This window comes from Chenopodium quinoa, unplaced genomic scaffold (genome assembly GCF_001683475.1).
Source record: "Chenopodium quinoa cultivar QQ74 unplaced genomic scaffold, ASM168347v1, whole genome shotgun sequence".
NCBI classification, from domain to species: Eukaryota; Viridiplantae; Streptophyta; class Magnoliopsida; order Caryophyllales; family Amaranthaceae; genus Chenopodium; species Chenopodium quinoa.
The window spans coordinates 2,202,488-2,223,566 of NW_018745684.1; the positions used below are offsets into that span (position 1 = coordinate 2,202,488).

The following is a 21,079-nucleotide window of genomic DNA, read 5'->3' on the forward strand; positions in this document are numbered from 1 at the left end:
CCCTATTTTGGTCATATTTTAATATCTAAAAATGATATTGACCTGATTTTAAATGGGTTGGAAAGTAGACATATAGAAATTTTCAACGGTATATTATTTGTCTTAATTCAAGTTCGGGATCAAAAGTTATGATAAAAATAAAAACCGCAAAAACTGCAAAATAAACGCCTTAAATTTTCGAAACTCCATGGGGACAAACGCCTAGAATTTTAGTTTCTCCCAAGGAATTTCAAAAATTCTAGGCGTTTTCTCCTTGGTTTTTTAAAAAAAACTAGGCGTTTAGCCTACACCCAAAAAAACACGGCATAAATTTTCAGCGATGACCTCGCCCTCGATCAGTGGTGGTTGGTGGTGGTTTGTTGGGATGAGAGAATGTTTCATTGAGTTAGAGGGAAGAAAAACGTGGAATACAGACGAGGGTGTGTTCGGTCCATTCATATTTAAATGCGGGCATTACCTGATAAAATGAGGGCGTCGTTTAACAACCCCTTCCTTAACCCTTATCAAATATAATTGAGATTTTATTCTAGTAGGTGCATAAAATGACAACTTTCATAGATTGTACGAGTAATATTTTATTTCTATATCAACACTTGTTATTTATTTTCTTATCGAGGTTCAACTCAAGGTGAGCCACAGGAATTCGATGCGTCATTTTCAATTAGCTATATGGTCTTGTTTGCTCCGTCATTAATTAAATATCTTCAATGTTTATCTGTTAGCTTTGGCTGCACATGCGGCATATTACTCTTTCGGCCCCAAATTAATAAATCACATACTCGTATGCAGATCATTATTATTTTAGAATATTCGGAAAAAGTCCTGAGTAACTCAAATGATTTTTTATAACTAGACCTTGTAAATATGTTATCGACTCACAATCGTTCTTTAAGGGCCATTTATCGAATCATGTTGTATCCTTAACATTAATCACTAGGGGCTCGGGTACTGAATTTAGTGGTGCTAAGTCATTGTTCTAGTCTATAGCTGAATTTGAGGACATTTAGCATGGACGGATACACCAATGGCTCCCAATTCGACTATGATTGCGCTAAAGAGGTGAAGGCTTTCGATGATACAAAGACAGGGGTGAAGGGACTAGTAGATTCAGGTGTAAAAACCCTTCCTAAGATATTCATTCGACCAACTCACGAGCTCTTAGAAGAATTGAATATTCCGTGTGTGAAACTCCAAGTACCGGTGATAAATTTAGAAGAAATTCATAACAAAGATCGGTATGCTGAGATTGTCAAAGAAGTCCTTAATGCATCAGAAAAATGGGGATTTTTTCAAGTGATAAATCACGGAATCCCTTTGGATTTGCTAAATAAGATGGTACAAGGGGTTCGGTTGTTTCATGAACAAGATGCCGAGGTAAAGAAGAAAATGTACACCCGTGACAGGAACAAACAACTATTGTATCAATCCAATTACGACCTATATACTTCAAGGACTGCGAATTGGAGGGATACTTTGACAGTTGACACATCAAAACATTCTGGTCATCTTGATCCCAAAGAGTTACCAGAAATATGCAGGTACTTTTGTTCATCACTGCCATTTTTGTACATATACTACCTCCATTTCATATTTTTTGCAACTTTAGGGTATTATTTGTGAGATTATAAAATATTCCAAAGTTGCAAAAAACATGAAATGGAGGTAGTACAATATACATTAGAATATGATCATTACAATGTAAAGCAATCTTTCGCTATTACTCCTAAATTAATAACCCGAAGATAAGCCTATCATATCAGTTGGTCAGGTTGGTTTCGAGTCAGGCTAATTCAGTTTGGTACAATGATAAATTGTGTTAAGAAGTATATAATTACTTTTTCCATTTTTGAATATGTTCAAAATCCTATATTTTTCTAGTCTAATTTTAGTGTATGGTATGATTATTGCCAAATTAGAGTGTCCATTTGATAATTTGCAGGGATGTGTTGTTAGACTACTACAACCAAGTACTTAAGCTAAGTGATCTTCTTCTAGAGTTATTATCTATTGCTATTGGACTCGAACCAAATCATCTGAAAGATATGGAATGTAACAAAGGATGGACCGCCGTAAACCTCTACTACCCTGCTTGCCCTGCTCCAGAATTGACTCAAGGGATAAGCAAACACTCTGATTCCTCATTTCTCACTATACTTCTACAAGATCAAATTGGCGGTCTCCAAATTCTCCATGAAAATCAATGGGTGGACGTTCAGCCTAAACCTGGTGCCCTTGTCGTAAACATTGGAGATATTCTTCAGGTTTCTTATTAATTTTGTTCAATCTGTCATCCTGTCTTTGGTTCTTGTCAGATCAGCTAAGTACTAATGTCTGATTTACTGTTTTTTAATCTGTTTTTACTATGCAGATGATCTCCAACGACAAGTTCAAGAGTGTGTACCATCGCGTATCTGCTAATCGTATCGGACCTAGAATTTCAGTAGCATTTTTTCTACAAGGCCTTCGTTCATCACAAAAGTTGTATGGGCCAATTCAAGAGCTGCTGTCTGATGAAAATTCAGCTGTTTATAGACAGTTCACCCTCAGTGAATTTCTGATATATTTCTTCTCTCGGCCCCTTGATGAACCAGGATTCGAATACTTCAAGCTACATAATCATAAAGTTGGAGAGTAGTAACACTACAATCTAATCAACATCCTTGACAAAGTCATGTTCATTTTCCGATCATCAAAATCTGGCTGCGTGCTGTATGATTTTCATGTCATTGTTTCATGTCTCGATTCTAAGGTGGTTATTGTATAATTTGCGTTCACTAATCTGCTGTCCCTTATTCTTGATTCCATTCTAGTTTATACCAATTACATATGAGTGTAAGCACTGCATACTCACTATGTTCTTAAAAGCTCAGCTGTTTCGTTTCCAAAACAATTGCAATATCATTTTGACATAATATAAGGAAAATGATACGGCTATGTATAAGAGCTAAAAAAGGAATATTAAGGATAAATTAACATTAATTATACCGATATACGCGTGATTTTGTCATGAATTCCTAACTGAATTCCATTTAGGAAGTATATTCCAACTTATATATAGCCCCAAAACTACTTATATCATTACTCTAGCTATTGTTTTACTCGTAGTTGTTTATCTCTTTCACTAACCTTACATGCATTAAATTTTTATTGTTTTTATCCCACAAATACTTAACTTCATCTGCGTGCACACTATAATTTAGTCATTTTCATGCATGTACTAATAAGTTCAATTTTTAAATATCTCTCCGTTTTTTTAGTTGGATCACTTTTATTTTCACGGATTTATGAGCAATTTTTGGAGTAGAGAGAGGAAGACAGAAAAAATAAATGGGGCCCATGTGGTATGAAAGAGATACAGATAATTTATTAGTGAAAAATGAAAATGATACAACTAATTTAAAACTTCTTTTAAAAAAGTGATGCAACTAAAAAAACAGAGGAAGTAATAAAAATAAAGCTCGAGCATACAAATACGTGTTGGTAGTATTTGTGGAGCCCCAATTTATCTTTATGATAAACATGGGATGTTATCTTGTCTTGGAAATTGTATAAATTGATTTAAATAATACTTTCTTCGACTGAGTTGATTCCAGCTGTCAATTTTTCAACTTGTAAAATTAACGACGTTACCCAACTTCATCCTTCATTCTCCTTCTTCTTCCTTCAACCTCTTGCTTCCTCCATTGAAACTGACTTCTCCTTCTACCTCCATCTTCTTCTTCCTTTCGCGATCTCCATCCCTTACACCAACACCACCATCTCTGGTGGCTTCGCCGCCAAATAAGACAAAAACCTTATGAAAAAAGGGTGAAATTAAGGGCATGGTGAACCCCTAAGGGTAAGGGTGTTATCCTCCTCCATTGAAGCTAATTTTGAGTTCCACTTTTTCCATTGAAGCTTCTGAAATTTCTATTGAAGGTTTTCCTTCATTAACGACATTCTTCACAAAGTTAACGCTGTTAACTTTTTTTATTGTTGAAATTACAAGGCTGTCCAGATTTAAGTATACAAATTGACAATTATACCCTCATGATAAACACATTTGTTTATCATAAAGATGAACTTGTATTTTCCTGTAGTATTTGGGAACAAGTGGAGTATTTTATAATTGAATCTAACATATGTGTCACGCATTAAAATATGGAAATTTATCATTAAAATAACTTTAAAGAGTCTTTAAGAGTTGTTGGGGAATTTTCATAAATGAATTTTTTAATTATTTTATTTTGGGTGGAGGTTTCTTTAACAAATAAAGTCAATGAACTCAATTTCTAGGCTTTCTAGAAACCTTTGCAGTTTGAACCAACTCACAATCATTTTGAAACAATAAACTCCATTTTAAACAGGTGAAAATAATGGACAGCCAAGATACCCTCATTGGAACCCAACCTGAAAGTTATGATCGAACGAAGGATCTTAAGGTGTTCGATGCTCGAAAAACAGGTGTTAAGGGGCTAGTTGAGGAAGGAACAAAGGAAATTCCTAGCATATTTGTACGACCACATGAAGATCGTTCAAAAGATTTAGGTACATGTCATAAAGATATAAGTGTTCCGATTATAGATTTAGCTTAGTTGATCATGAAAGTAATGATAGAACAACAGAGATTGCGAAAGAAATTGTTTCGGCATCAGAAAAATGGGGATTTTTTCGAGTTGTAAATCATACAGATTCCCTTGGAAGCGTTGGATAAGATGATTGAAGGTGCTCGAATATTTCATGAGCAAGATGATGAGCATAAGAAGAAGTTTTATAGTAGCGATAAATCAAAGGTTGTCACCTTTAATTCTAATTATGATTTTTATAAATCGAATGCGGCAAATTGGAGGGATAGTTTGTCAGTTAACACTACTTTTACCGGTGAAGTTGATGCTCAAGAGTTACCTCCTATATGCAAGTTTTTTATTTATTTATTAATTGTTATCTTGCCATTTGATCTTTAATTTTGAGATAATTAAAAGTAATCCCGGAAAAAGTAGAGCTTGAATTTGATCGTACTATACATGATTTTGGAACAATTGGATGTATTGGTCATTTTAAGGAGTAATCACCTTTGTTTAAAATCTCTTGATTTTTATTAGCGGTTTGACTTAAAAACAGAGTCATATAGATAGACAATGATATAAACGAGATTCAATAACAAATCTAATTACAAGTCCTTTTTCAATTACAATAAACCTATTTAGTTGACATTCATTCAATTCACACTCTTTATTTTCATTTTTTTTTATTAGTTTTATCCTCATAATAATAAATTCTTAGAATTTGATTCGGATTTATATTTACACAATTTTATCAGTACTAGAGACTAATGAGCTATTTTTATATGTTTGTAATTAGCTCATTCTTCTACTCACATTGTAGTTTCAACTCTTGAAGTATGTTGCTAAAAGGTAGCTTTTGCAGGGATGTGATACTGGATTATATCAACCATGTCATTAAGTTAGGTGATCTTATACTCATGTTGTTATCAATGGGTCTTGGATTAAAACCAGACTGTTTACAAGAATTGGAAAGTACAAAAGCTTGGAACTTAGTTTGCCACTACTAGCCGGAGTGTCCGGAGCCAGATCTTTCATTAGGAACTAGCAAACACGCCGATGCCTCCTTTATTACAACACTTTTGCAAGATCTAATCGGAGGCCTCCAAGTTCTTCATGAAAACCAATGGGTTAATGTCGAGCCTGTAAAGGGTGCGTTGATTGTTAACATTGGAGATGCACTACAGGTTTGATCTCTTTTGCCTAGTTTATTACAAATACTTCTAATCAATTGGAGGGTAATCATTATTGTTTTAGTGTATGAATATATGATTACTAGTTAAAGTCCCGTACAATGCACGAGTTTTACTAAATTATATAGTGAAGTACAACATTAATTTAGCAATTATATACTAAAAAAAAAATCATATTTAAATAAAATAAATTAATTTTTTTAATTATCTGTATTTGACAATGATGTAAAGGCTAGTGGTGCGTTAGACTTTATAAATGTGAAAGAAAATAAGTGAGTATTGATTATTTAGAACCCATGCTATATACACTATCATGTCCCTATCTTGCTGACAGAATTTGACATACACCACACATTGGTTTATGCAAATTTAATAAACTTTTATTTTATTTTTCTACTATATATAGAATCAAATTTTTATATATGAGTGAGTAGTACGTAGGTTTTAATTATAATTTAGAAGTAAGGTGATAATAATAATAATAATAACAATAATGATAATAATAATAATAATAATAATAATATTATTATTATTATTTTAATATACTATTTATTTATGTTGTTTTTATACGGAGTAACATTTATGCTCATTTTTAATATACATATAAAATATTCCATTTGAGTGTGTATAAAAAAATATATATAATCGCCAAAATGGAAGGAGAATATTAAAGGATTTAGATATCTTTCATAAAGTATTGACACAAAAAAAAAATTAGAGGGAAAATTTTCAACCAGTGGATGACATGTGTCATCACTGGTTTTGCTTTTAGTATTAAGTTATTGATTGACTAGATGGAAGCCCATGCGATGTATGGTTTTTTCATTTAAGATTTTTAATTATTTGATTTATTGTATTTAATAATTTCAGACAAAATTACAAAAGTTTAATATTTACTTATTTTTACTATAATTTATAATGAATTTATTAACTATAAATAAATTTTAAATATGATATTTTTTACGTTATATAAAATCTTTAATGTGAAATGATAAATTTTTAATAATTTAAATCCTAAATCATTATTCATTGTTTTACCATATCTTTTATTTCGATAGAATCACCAACCTCGTCCATAACCAACCTACTACATCAATGGATAAAGTGAACCGTGATATGTTAGCCAAACTGAAATTGATATAAATTAAGTCTTTACATTTATATAAAATAAATCAATATATTTACCAATAAATGAAAAATTGTTGCGATATAAAATCAAATCTATGCATTGGAATTTTTTCATCATCTCCAAAAATAACCAAAGTCATCTATATATTAAGTATACAACATTTAATCGTATGTCATTACATAAACAAATAATCGTTAAGTATCCTAAACAAATACAATGTAACTAATAATTACAAACATAAATTTAAACATAAGATTTTAAAAATTACCCGAACATTGATGACCTAAAGCTAACACAAAATTCAGTTGATGGGGTTTTGTAATGATATGATGTGTTAGATCTGCATAGAAAAAAACATTTAGTAAATAAAACATAAACATATAATCGTTGAGTATCCCAAATTAATACAATGTAAGTAGTAATTAGAAATACTAATTTAAACATAGGATTTTAAAAATTAAGCTAAAAATTACCCGGCCATAGATGACCAAAAATTAACACAAAATTCGCTTGATGGGGTTTTTTATTGATACAAAATTTTGTTTGTGTCGTATGATGTATCAATTTATAATGGTAGGTGTCACAAATTTTAATTTAATTATAATTAACGAACAATTTGTATTTCTTATCATAAATACTATCAAAATTTATCTTATAATGATAGGTATCAAACTTTATTATAAGCGTTTATCATTTAAATATTTTTTAGTATATTTTTTTTGGATTTTTTATACTCGTAGTATTGAATTAATAAATTTATCTTTTCCTATATTTTTACTTTATTTTTTTCATTAATATAATTTAATTCATGGATTATAATCTACGTGACATTAAAATTTTAGATATATCAAATGTAATTCGTTACTTTTATCTAGGTGGCGACATAATTTTTTAAATCAAAAATAAAATATAAATTTTTCTTCTTATTGGTCGAAATAAGTATATTTCTTATGTGGCGCTCCGAATGCTCTCCAAAAATGCCTACTTTATTTTTATATATATTAGATTAGATTATTAATTTGAGTCTAAATTAAACTTTTTTGTTATCCACACGTGACTTGTCTTACATTTGATAATATATTAACATCGACCTTTTATTATCTTTAATTTGTATAGATGGTATCCAATGACAAATTTAGAAGTGTTGTATCATATAGTGATTGCAAAAAGTGTAGGCCCAAGGATTTCTATAGCTTTTTTTTCAAAGGTCTTTTTTCATCGCCAAAGTTATATGGTCCAATTAAAGAGCTAATAACAGAAGGAAATCTACCTATTTATAGGGAATTTACACTCGAGGAGTTCCTCACACACTTTGTCTCAAGACCACTAGATCAGCCAGGAATCGATCTTTTCAAAATTCGATTATGAAGACGGCAATCAGATTTTTGGATGAGATGGTTTATGTTTCACCATTGATCATTGTATTAAATTGCTTGATGATCAAATGTACATGAATATTTTGGGTACCTATGTGTATATCAACATGTAACCAGTGAATACATTTTTATTGGCGTTGTTTAATGTCATGTACTACTCATGTGTAATGTACTATCTTTGAATCACTTCTTCCATTCGTATCTTATTTCAATGTTGACAAAATATTGTAAATGGTTTCACAAAACTTGAAAGTAAAATTGCGGGCCTCAACAGTCATTGAATGGGCTGGGCTAACAATAAAGAAAAGTAATGAGACCTGGTAATTGGATGTGTTTTAAGTTTTTGTTTTAAATAAAATCTAGTTATGATGTGATATAGTTCAGTGAAAAATCGAAAAAAAAAATATTTAAGTAAATGGGATAGGAAAACAAAGCAACCAGGGCTTAACAAGACAAATTGAAAAACACATTTAATATATTCTCCCTGTAACAAAGTGATAGGTGTGTCGCGCACCTAACAAAAATAAATCTAACTAGACCACTAACTATGTAGAAGGACAAGTAAGGATCGAATCCCAAAAGACTATGGATTAACAAATTACACTGACTCAAATTAATACAAAACAAGTAACCAAATCAAAGTTGAGAAATCTATACTAAACAAATATTAACTAATAAGCAATGAAAATATTACATAATTAATCAAGAACTAAAGACATCTAAGATTAAGTATCCCCACTAACACAAATCAATGCACTAAAACAATCCCTTTCCCTCAATTAAATCAATGAATATTCCACAGGACGGATGCACCATATAACAATACCAAGAGTTTCTTTTGATCAACAAGTGGCTTTCCTAACATGCAAACATACCTATATGGAGTCATACATATCAAATATATTAAAAACGGTAACCTATAAGTCCTAGCAAGAACAATTAGCTATTTTCATGCATAAAGGCTCTTACTTTTAATTAGGGTTCTAAAATCAATTAAGAATCAACTTTCGTTATAAACATAATCACATTCAATAATACTATTTTTAGTTAATTACTGATTATAAAACCAACCCTAACAAAGAAGAATTATAAAATTAATTGAATTGAGAATTGGGAATCAAATAACACATTAATTCATATTAAGGTTCAACCTAACACTAGATTATGAAACTACTCAAACATGATAATAGAAATAACAAGACAAATAATTAAGGAATACATAATAACAATAGAAGAATAAAGAGATTAAAGATGAAAGAGAAATACTTGAAATTGAATTAAGTTGAATGCTTCAATGGAGTTCTATGTATTCTCTCACAAAACAACGTAGAATAGGAAAACTATAATGAAAAAATACGATGTTTTAAAATAGGGTTAAGACCACTATTTATACTTTCCTAAAAATAAACATTAAATAATAAAAACAAAAATTATCTTTTGCGCACACGTACACGGTCGTGTATTGATGGGTACACGACCCTGTAGCTAGTCTCTACTCGATCCCAAATTATGTCATGTATGTGCACGATCGTGTAATTAAGGAGTACATGACCATGTAGGCAGAGTTCATATAGAGAGGAGATCACACGACCATGTAGCTCATGGTACACGACCATGTAGCAAATAGTCGTACATGGAAAATATTACATGACCGTGTAGTTAGAGGTACATGACCATGTAGTAGTCATCATCTTGCACTCTAACATACGGCTAGCTTCTTATGACTTGCAAATCATCTTATGAAGTTCAACAACCCTTCTCAAAATGTCATCGCTTGTTCATCATCACTCCAAATGCTCTACTTCATCCTAAATTACAACATAACAACCAGAATAAAAGAAATCGAGTCTAACTTGGATAAAGCACACAAAAACACAAACTATATGTTGGAGTTCTATAGTAAACGCATCCCAAATATCCCAAAATAATGGTTTAATATTTATCACAAAGGAGCTAGTATGACTCGTAATTTGAATACTTTTATATTTATCTAAACCGTTGTCATAAGAAAAATGAAAAAAATCATGCAAAAAAAAAAAAGAAATATATATGTTAAGATTTTAGAGACCAGAGTGAGGGATAGCTCAAGTGGTTAGAGCTTCCCTCTCGTTCCCAAGAGATCTTGGGATTGATTCTCATCATCTGCCCTTGTGACTCTCTACAAAAAAAAAAGATTTTAGGGACCAAATTATTTCACAAGTGACAAATAATTAAAACCTTTAGAAAAGATTTTTATTTGAATGGAATAGGGAGGGGTGATTTCATCAAATAATAATAATAGTCATTCGCACTTATAATCATCCCTTAAGAGATCTAAATGCTCAATACAAGTATTTAACACCTCTAAACTAATGACATCACTTCTGAACTGCTCTTAAATAATTTTAGATATCTTTGCATCGTTCTTGACAGAGCTCCATTGATGTATAGTGGCGAAAGTGATAAAACTTGATTGGTCACCAAGATCGGCGAATTTGCAAAACAAATCTTCTAAATCTGCACCCTAAGCCAACATACCCGCATTTCCACAAATTTGCAAGACGAATCTTCCAAATTTGTATCCTTGCACACATGAAAAACAAACAACAAACAAACAATACTAAAAATTCCACTATGCCATTAGGGAACCAACTAAACCCTACATGGAGGGATTGATTGTAATCACCATTCTGTTGGTGATATTTATTGGCTAACAACATTAGATTGAAGAAGAATTAGGGGCTTTACTATGGTGGCTAAGTTTGAAGAGAGAGAACAGAGAATTTTTAGGATTTTGGTATCTATTTTTAGTTTTTTTAAGCTTCACACCTTTAGAAAAGATTTTAAAATAGAAGATGTAGCAAGTTTTTTTAAAAAAGTTTGACCTTAAAAATAGAAATAGGTGCGGAGTATTATATTACAGCCCATCTTGTGTGTTGCTGGTCACTTGTAAAAAAACATAGTAACCCCTATGACATGACCGAGTAACCCCTATAACATTGACCGAGTAATCCTGTTATACTTAACTAGTAACCCCTATAACAATAACGAAGTAACCTCTATGATGGTTGGTCACACCGTATGACCAGCCACAGAATTTGCGATTATATTATAGAAAGAAAGGAGTACGTATGAGCTTGTTGTACATGTTTTATGTAAATCACACATCACATGCATTTAGATTTACTATAATAGAGATTAACGCACATGAGTAAGCATGTGGATCGGTGTATACTTGCACTACTAGAAAACAGGCCATTTCCGACGGAATCCGTGAATTCCGTCAGAAAACCCGTTTCCAACGGAATTTCCATCGAAACTGGTTGTCGGAAAAGATTTTATAGGAAAACGACCTTTTCCGTCGGAAAAACTTTTACGACGGAATTCCTTCGTCGGAAAAGATTTTCCGGCCCCGAAAAAGTTCGTCGAAAATTTTGACAGATACAATTCTGCCAGAAATTTCCAACAGAAATTCCGTCGGAAAATGCTTCAATCAAATTATAAAAAAAAACACGCCGCACCACCACCGGCACGGCGTATCACCACCTCCAACCCTTAACTAACTTTAACCCCAACATCAGACCACCACCGCCGCTACCCCCCTACATCAGACCACCACCTGCCCCTAACTAACCTTAACCCTAAGCCCAGACCGCATCTCTCCCCAAACTAACCCTAAGCCCAGATCTGAACTATCCCCACCCTAACCCTAAACCCACCTAAGCCACAGCCACCACAAACCTAGTGCCACCCACCACACGGACACACATCACACACGCACACACATTAGCCACACCCACCACCACCACCAAAACCCCTAACCCAGATCCGCACCCACCACAACCCACAACCCACCTTATTTCATCCTTTCCACCCAAACCCTAACCCTAGATTGACCCAAAACTACCCACCACCATTGTATATAAATCACACACCACCATAAAATAAAGTAGGAAAAAAAAACTCAAACCAAATTAAATGAAAGAAAAAGAGGACATACCTCACATTCCACCGAAAAACCTCGAATTTGGGTTTTAAAGGTCCAATTCGACCATGAAAACTCTAGATCTAGAGTTTTCATGGCCGAATTTGACATGAAAAACCTTTAGTTGATGGTGTTTGAAATGAACCTTCCTTTAGCTACTCAGTTGATGGCGTTCGAAAAACCTCGAAATGTTCACTGATGGTGATGAAGGCTGGTGGGGAAAAGAGGAAAGGAGAGGAGAGTGAAAGTGGAGAAGAGATCGAAGAGGAGAGAGAAAGGGCGGAAAAGAGAAGAGGAAAAGAGAGAGATTGAGAACTGGGAAGAGGAGAAAGAAAGGGCGGAGAAAGAAGAGGAAAGGAGAGGAGAGGAGTGAGAACTGAGAAGAAGAGAGAGAAAGGGAAGAGAAGAAGAGAGAGGGGAAACAAGGGAAAGTGACGGCTGGAGAGAAGTTTAGGGTTTAGATTCTCTTTTTCATATTGTGAATAGTTTCCGACGGAAAATCTGACGGAAAATCCCTCGGAAATTTCCTAAGAAATTAATTCCGTCGGAAATTCGGAATTCCGACGGAAAAAATCCGTCGGAAATTTGGTATTTTTTGACTGATTTAAAATCCGTCAGAAAGTTGCGACGGATTTTCGACGGAATTTTTGAATTTGCCGGAAATTTCTGACGGAATTTAAATTCATCGAAAAATTCGTAATTTTCGACGGATTTTCGTGTCCGTTGGAATTCGAGCTATTTCTTGTAGTGTTGTATTTTAATTATTAATTGTACTTCCATTTGCATTTGATCTTCCTATATACTCCCTCCGTTCCATAATATAGTTCCTGTTTTCTTATTTTGAAGATCCAAAATGTTGTTCATGTTTCTATTTTTGGATAGTATGTAAAGACCATTATTCCCTCACTTTTTTAAATTTATTCATTGTACTTTCTAAATTACCCTTGAATTTTGCACATGCCTCGTACTTTTTTCCACTTTCTCCCTCTATCTTTTGTCTATAATTGTATTGTTCACTTTTATTAATGTAATTTATCCACTTTTTCCTCCTATTTCTTAAATACCATTAATAATAAGAAGCAACCAATTTTTCCGCCACTTTTACTTTCCTTTTTTTTTATTACAAAAATCTTCATGAATACTAATTTATACATCCTATAATATTTAACTTTGGCAACTATATACGAAGTATATTTTATATGCATTTAATGAAAATATTATAACATATCTTTCATATATTTATAATTGGTATTTTTCTATAATTAACAAACATATACTACGTATAAGGTAATATATTAGAATAATGCACTACTCCCGTATTTCATATCATTCTACATCGTATTTTTTTCTTTGAATTTTTTTTTTAGCTCCAACGAGGATTGACACTCTAGCTTTTATTATATATTTATTGATTTATTTATAATGATAAATCTACAATTCAATAACTATTAATATAAACTAAAAATAAAAAACCTTGATTATTAATTGTCACAAAAATAAGTCAATTAAATTTGTATAAAATATTTTTCCGATCAAATTAAGTATACTATAAAACATTGTGTTGGTTAAAACATGCCAACAAAATAGGGACATATGGGGTTTATAAATACATTGCATTGGTTATAATTAACATAAAATTTCATTTTTATATAAAACCTATAATCATTAATTTTGCGTTTTTTTTTAAATGTCTAATGATCTAACTTTCGATACAATATATATAAAATTCAAGTTAACTTTTGTTGAAAGAAATTCAAGTATTTGTTTCAATTAAAAATATTGAATTTTTTTAAAAAATTATTGTTAATTGACATTGTATTTTATAATTAGGTTAAGTAAAAATCGTGTGTTGCACGGGACTTAAATTGGTTAAGTAATAATTAAAAAGTCTATTTTTTAATTAGTGAGTTAATTTTAGCTATATATCATTGTGATGACACACTAGTTCTAATTTTTGTCTTCTATATATTTTGATAGATTATAGCTAATGACGTGTTAAAAAGCGTCTACCATAGAGTGATTGCAAAATGTGTTGGACCGAGGACTTCTGTTGCATTCTTTTTTCGTGGTAATTTCTCATCTAAAAAGACCTATGGTCCAATTAAAGAGCTAACCTCAAAAAAAATTCCTCCTATTTATAGGGATATTACAATTGAGGGAATCCACCTCATACTTCTTCTCCAAGTCTCTTGGTGAGTTTGGGACCGATCATTTCAAACTTCAACATCCTAGAGATGGCAACTAATTTACGAGGGATGGAATTACAACATTGTGTTAAATTGCTACATAAATATTAAACTTACATGAATTTTGTCTGGTAATAAATATTTTCTTAATTTATAGTATTCGTTCTATACCTTACATTTCTTTACTAGCTAAGTGCTTCATTCAACGTGTTGAGCCAAACACTCGCCTTTGCCTTTACTCCACTTTAGTATGATATTGACCGCTTTGAAAGAATACTACTCTTGGTTTTATATATGCTATGCATGTTTTTTTTTTGTTGTCATCATTTAATATTATATTGAAACATGACCTATTTATAAAGTGAGTAATAATTTTTTTTTTTTGATATCGGAAAAAGCATAATGTTAATCATAAAACAAATTACACACTACAACATTAGGGGTAGGACCATACAATCTTTTTCTATTGTGAAACCAGATGTTTTCAAAGGAACAAGATGCTCTTCTTTTAGAGCCACTGATCCTGCAAAACAAGGAGTTAGTAATAACAGAGGGAGTTTTACTTCCTTGAAAATCAATTTTCCTTCTAGATCTAGAACGGCGGGAGGAGGCAAAAATCAGTGTTGTCTGAGAGGAGCAGGTTCTGTGGTTCGTAGTAGACTTCAACGGGGAAAGGACTGGTGCATCGGGAAGGACATCGTCGTACTTTCATAAGATGATGCTTGAGTGACTATGCCTATAGTCGGATCTTCTTGCGTCAAAATTGGAGTTGTTTCACACCTATCATGCCCTTCAATAGGGGGTGACTAATCTCCATTGGTGTAGAAACTTCTTGATTTTCAATACCATCCATCTTCTTTGGAGGATCAAGTACTCGGATGCTAATAAAATTCTTCCTAGAAGAACAATAGCAGAGTAGTGTTCGTCCCTTGGAAACTGCCCCATACATTGTCGGGGTGAGATGCAAATAAGAATCAATTCGTTTTCGATTCGAAAACCGATAACTTGACCCTGTAAGATTTGAGTTTTTTTCTTCTGAAGTTGAATTCAGAACATAATTGGTATCAATAATGTTGGGCCTTTCATCTTGATCGGTAGGGTTGACCTTACCCTCCAAATCCAATGATTTTCCACAACATTCTTTTCCACTTTGGTGTCATCTTTTACACCAACACATCTACGACCGCAGCCATTTCCATGATCGTATCCTCCTCGTCTTTCCCTTTCTTTACTAACTTTCTTTTTTCTTCATTCGTCTCAAATTGAATGAAATCTCTAAACCTCTCATCCTCTGTTGTAACCGCATGAGACCAGCCCAATTTAGAGGTCACCTCATTGAGTTTTTTGTTGAAACTCTTTGTTGTTAGAATCAATCTTAATTGCTTGTGAAAGATCCATGAAAGCTAAGTCGGGTTTGTTCTGCTCTAAAGCTTCCACTGCTCTTCTGAAGTAAGCTTTCACATTTGAAGTATCATAACACAACACTGCCGAACACAATTGACCCACCTTGTCAAAGTTTCTCTCTTTGACATAACAAGCCCCCAAGTTCAGATTAAGTGACATAGCAACGCTCGAGAAAACTGATTTATCTTCATCGTTACAAAGCAGAACAAAAGATAAAATTTTGAGTGCAAAAGAGTATTTTTGCAATTGCTGAAACCATATTACTGTGTTTGTAAAATTGGTTTCCCTCATCTTTTAAACTCCTAACATACTTCAGAATACCAAAGGGATTCTCCAACTCCCCGACTGTCTGCTCTAACTTATTAGAGGTCAAATCATCCTCTTAAATATGAGCAAAACACAAATCCCCCCTAAGTTCTTCAAAAGCATCCATTATACTTAAAACTGTTAGGATTACAGTGATTTCAATAAAGAAAACACTTAAAAATATATGTGGAAACAAATCCTAAATTATATGATTACAATATAAATTGTAAATATCAAATACAACACAAAGTATTTCAATCAAGTATTATCAAAATCTAAGAAATTACAGAAATTTACAAAGACTACACTAGTGTAAAAAGATCAAACTTGCCTTTCCTCCAAACAGAAGACAACAAGCATGAACATGAGAATAATAATGTCCCGTAAGACTCAATCCTTGATACACTGTCAAAGACGTGTATACACTTTCCTAAAGAGGTTTATTTCCCCCACACGGTGCTTGGGTTAAACCATAAATCCTCTTTGAGATACAATTGACGGTAAATTTCGTTCTTAGCACTAGAATCGAAATACGATGAACAATTCACAAAGTTGGCTAAATTTCAAGAATTTTTCTCACAAAAGTTTGCAAGAAGTTTGAGAGAAAAATGTGGAGAATCCTTGGGGAGAAGAAAAATTAACAAAAATACTGTCCCACTTTTCGTAAAAATGAAAACCTCTTTTAATAAGAGAAATAACCGCAAGCAAAAACCACAGAATTTGGAGACAGCGCGAGCGCGACACAGTAGGCGCGGGCGCGCCTCCCAAATTCTGCAAAATTGCTGCTTCGATCCAAAAGGGTGCGCGGTTTAGGCGCGATCAACATCGCGGGCGCGCCATATCGATTTCTCGAAAATCAACTTTGGATCCAGAATGGTCCGCGGATCAAGCGCGACCTCAGCGCAAGCGCGCTAAGCAGCGGCCCTAAATCATCCGAAATAAGTCAAACGATCACAATTCTCTCATACACTCTAAATCATCAAACAAAAACCATAAGCAAAATAACAACACTACCAACAAAACTAAAGGACCTACTTAGCAGAAACTTTTATATAAAAACAAAACCCCTTGATCCACTGGTTATAACAAGCCCACGAAACTTTGTAGGTGACGGAAAAGGACGAGCTTGCCGTCAGTGGAAAGGACAAATTTTCCGCTTCCTCTTCACCACCGGTAAATATATAATTGATCACTTGCTAAATAAGTCAAAAAAAAATTTCTTGATTTTTGTTAATTTTGTTAATGCACATGGATTATTCACATGCATTACGTTAATAATAAGAGAACTCAGGTGGCGTCAACTTTTGTAATAATTTCACTTGTATATGATCTACTAAAAAAACTCCATTCCAAACTATTCTTCTACAAGAAAGCTTTTAAGATTCAAAGAGTGGCCATACCGCCATAGCATCATGAATAATGAAACACAAAGAAGTTATGATCGAATTAACGATCTAAAGACATTTGATGAACGAAAAACCGGGGTGAAAGGGGTGGTTGATGCAGGAATAGATAAGGTTCCTAACGTATTTGTTAGACCACTAGAGGATCGTTCTAAAGACTTGGAGACATGTCTTGAGAATATAAGTGTACCCGTCATAGATTTCGCTCGTGTTGGTGAAAGTGATGATCAAACTGATGAGATCGTAAAAGAAATAATTTCAGCATCACAAAAAATGGGGATTTTTTCAAGTCGTGAATCATGGGATTCCCTTGGAATTGTTGGAGAAGATGGTTAAAGATGCTCAAATGTTTCATGAACAAGATGCTGAGACTACGAAGCAACTATATTGTACAAGTGCTAGTCAAGATTATTTCTCAAAGAGGGTCACATTTCTTTCTAACCATGACTTGTATAAATCAAAAGTTGCTACTTGGAGAGATACATTGTATGTCAACACTCTGGTCGGTGAACTTAATCCTGAAGAGTTGCCGTCAATATGCAAGTAAGTTCTTTGTTTTAACCTTGTAATTTAATTTATTTGTTTGATCAAGCATGTTGTTTGTCTCATTTTCTTTGTTTTAAGTAAACGGTTTCATGAGTTCATAGATTTGCTTTATATATGCATCCATATATATCATATACTCCCTTTGTTTTTTAAAGTACAATATATGTATTTGGTGCAATATTCATTAAACGACATTGACTTGAATTTTAAAAATAATTTATAAATTATATGAAGTAAATATTATCATGTAATTTGTTGTTGAATTGGTTACAAATCTTAAAATGCTTATTTTCATAATATCAACATTTTGTAATTTATAACAATGAAAAACTGAAAATATTAATGGTCAGATTTACACATTGGCAAATAAACTTACAACTATATACCAATAAAGTGTTGGCTCACTTGGTAAGGTTCTTACCTTAGATCTTAGAGGTTTGGGTTTGAATTCTACCAAGTGAGGGTACTTGGGAGTAGGGATTCTCTTACCCTCCCCTCTACTACTAAGTTGTCTAGCTCGCAAATATTGGATCAAAAAAAATTGTTAGGATTGAGGTCTAGTCAGGGTCTCCTTACCATGTAAAAAAATAAACGTACAACTATATGTCGTATAACAATTTTTTTTTCAGGGATGTGATATTGGCATATGTGAGCCATATCCTAAAGCTTGGCAAACGCATACTTATGCTACTATCAATGGGTCTTGGACTCAAACCTGATTATCTTGAAGAATTATTGGAAATTAGTAAAGGTTGGTCTTATGGTTGCCACTACTACCCAGCATGTCCAGAGCCACAATTGACCTTAGGAGCCCCTGGACATTCTGATTTCTCCTTCTTCACAATACTTTTACAAGATCAAATTGGCGCCCTCCAAATTATGCATGAAAATCAATGGGTGAATGTTGAGCCTGTGTCTGGGGCCTTGGTTGTTAACAACGGAGATGTATTGCAGGTTCGATCTATTATCTCTTTTCCTTAACTTTTTGGCTCTCTATTGTTGTAATACACTATGTATGTCTAATATTTATCTTCTATCGATCATGCATACAGGTTTTATCAAATGACATATTGAAAAGTGTGTATCATAGAGTGATTACAAAAAGTGTTGGATCAAGAATTTCTACTACATTCTTTTTTCATGGTTCGCTCTTATCTAAGAAGATATATGGTCCTATAAAAGAGTTGATATCAAAAGAAAATCCACCTACAATTGAGGAGTTCCTTACATACTTTTTCTCCAAACCTCTTGATGATATTGGAATTGATTATTTCAAACTTAAAGATAGTAGATAAATTTACTCGTGGCAGCTTAGTGGGTGTTGTTAATTTGTTAAATTGCTTGAAATTTCTTGATATGTGAAGTTAATTGTTATATGGTGCACTGGGAGCTTAGCATGCATGGTGCGCATTGTACTCCACATTAATGTTCTTATCATTATTAGACTTGCTTGTTATTCTATTAACTTTTATTTTTGACTTGTATGTAGTACTTTTACTATGATCAAAGAATTGTACAAGTAAAATCTTATATGCTTAAATCTGAAATATGTTGTACTTTTACTTTTTTGGATCATAATAAAATACTTTATGGTAACAGTTAAGGCATAAATAAGTTGAATTGAAACTCCGTAATTCTGTATATTTTAATTATCACTAATAGTTTAATTGTCTTTTTTTTTTTTGGTAGAAATCGAGATAACAATCAATGATGTAAATGGAATTCGATTTAAAATTTTAAGTACTATACCTTCAAAACTTGAATCAATTAGTTAAGATACCAAAAATTTACTTATATGCGGATGATGTAGTGAAGTAATGGTCAGCACCCCCTACAAATTTATTAAAGCATGATATATATTACATTATTGATAGAAAGTTTTTTATCACAACATAATTTTGAAATATGTATGTAGTTCAGTGAAAAGCGGTTAATTCGGCTTAAAATACGTAAAGAACGAAGTAATACATGCATTGGTATCGCCCTCTCTTTCTCTTATCTCTTAAAAAAAAAAAAGAGAAATACATGCAAAAAGAATTTATTAGTGTTAATTCAAAAAATTTAGACAACAAACTCATTCAACACACCAAAATTGTATGGTGGTTTAGATCAAAGAAAGAGGAGTTAACTATTAATTACAATGAATGATCGTGTTGCGTATAAAATTTGAAAGCAGGTTTGGGACAATTAAGAAACAAATTGATGAGTTATTTTATATAAGTGCCTATATAGTCACTCGTTAATTAAAAAAAGTGTTTAAAAGACTTCACAATTATTACGTAAAAATAAATAAATTTAGCTGAATCGACAAATGATCGATCATATGGCAGAAGCAATACAGTAACATTCTTCAATTTGTATAAGGTTAAGATTTGTTTTGAAGTATAAATTTTCCAAATAACATTACATATAAGTGTCCTACATTAATCTCATATTGAGAATATAAGAGAGAGTTAAACACTTTATAATGTTAAGGGACTACTTTTTATATTGCTATATAGTTTTGAGATAGAACCTTCTTTAGTTTGTGAAGTGGACTCTCTCTGAGTGACGGATGCGACCCAAATCCGTATTTAATAAGATTCCTGATCCAACAAATACAAAATATGGACTAACTTACATTATTTGCCTTTAGTTTTCTAATTACAATTAAGGATAGATGCAACTAATCTTCTAGAAATAAACTTTTTGGGTTTTAGTGGAAGTAGAAAGGTATGGTAGCTTACCCAATAACAATAAAGGCATGCAGCACTTATGGTGCGCAACTTGCTAATTATTATTTGTATATGGACGAATTGATAAGCATAATCAATTTTTTAATCTTTATAACTAATGGGTGCTACAGGCAATGCACTAAGGTGTTTTTTTTTTTTTTTTTTGTCTAATATAAAACACATAATGTGTGTTAGTATATATTAGAATTACTCTTACAACTTTTTAAATATTAAAAATTTATATTAATATAATTTTTGCAATAAATAAAGGTATAATATTATTTGTCAAAACAATTTGTATTAAAATTAAGGCATCG

At 32.5% G+C, this 21,079-nt stretch overlaps 1 protein-coding gene and 2 pseudogenes across 1 annotated transcript; all 3 read left to right on the top strand.

Moving 5' to 3' along the window:
• The first annotated feature begins 744 nt into the window (after positions 1 to 744).
• Positions 745 to 2,934, top strand: LOC110717756 (deacetoxyvindoline 4-hydroxylase-like). Its single transcript, XM_021896520.1, has 3 exons — positions 745 to 1,538; positions 1,940 to 2,261; positions 2,369 to 2,934. Exons 1-3 carry the CDS (start codon positions 1,009 to 1,011, stop codon positions 2,633 to 2,635), a joined length of 1,119 nt encoding a protein of 372 aa, XP_021752212.1. The 5' UTR covers positions 745 to 1,008; the 3' UTR covers positions 2,636 to 2,934.
• Positions 2,935 to 3,981: 1,047 nt separating this feature from the next.
• Positions 3,982 to 9,007, top strand: LOC110718185 (annotated as a pseudogene).
• Positions 9,008 to 17,511: 8,504 nt separating this feature from the next.
• Positions 17,512 to 19,526, top strand: LOC110717539 (annotated as a pseudogene).
• The last annotated feature ends 1,553 nt before the right edge of the window (positions 19,527 to 21,079 follow it).

What these genes read in the sequence shown, in the direction of transcription:
- LOC110717756 (XM_021896520.1), top strand. Translation starts at nt 1,009, where the DNA reads ATGGACGGATACACCAATGGCTCCCAATTCGACTATGATTGCGCTAAA. An exon ending in GAGTTACCAGAAATATGCAG is followed by an intron (nt 1,539 to 1,939) that starts GTACTTTTGTTC and finishes GATAATTTGCAG; the next exon opens with GGATGTGTTGTTAGACTACT. An exon ending in ACATTGGAGATATTCTTCAG is followed by an intron (nt 2,262 to 2,368) that starts GTTTCTTATTAA and finishes TTTACTATGCAG; the next exon opens with ATGATCTCCAACGACAAGTT.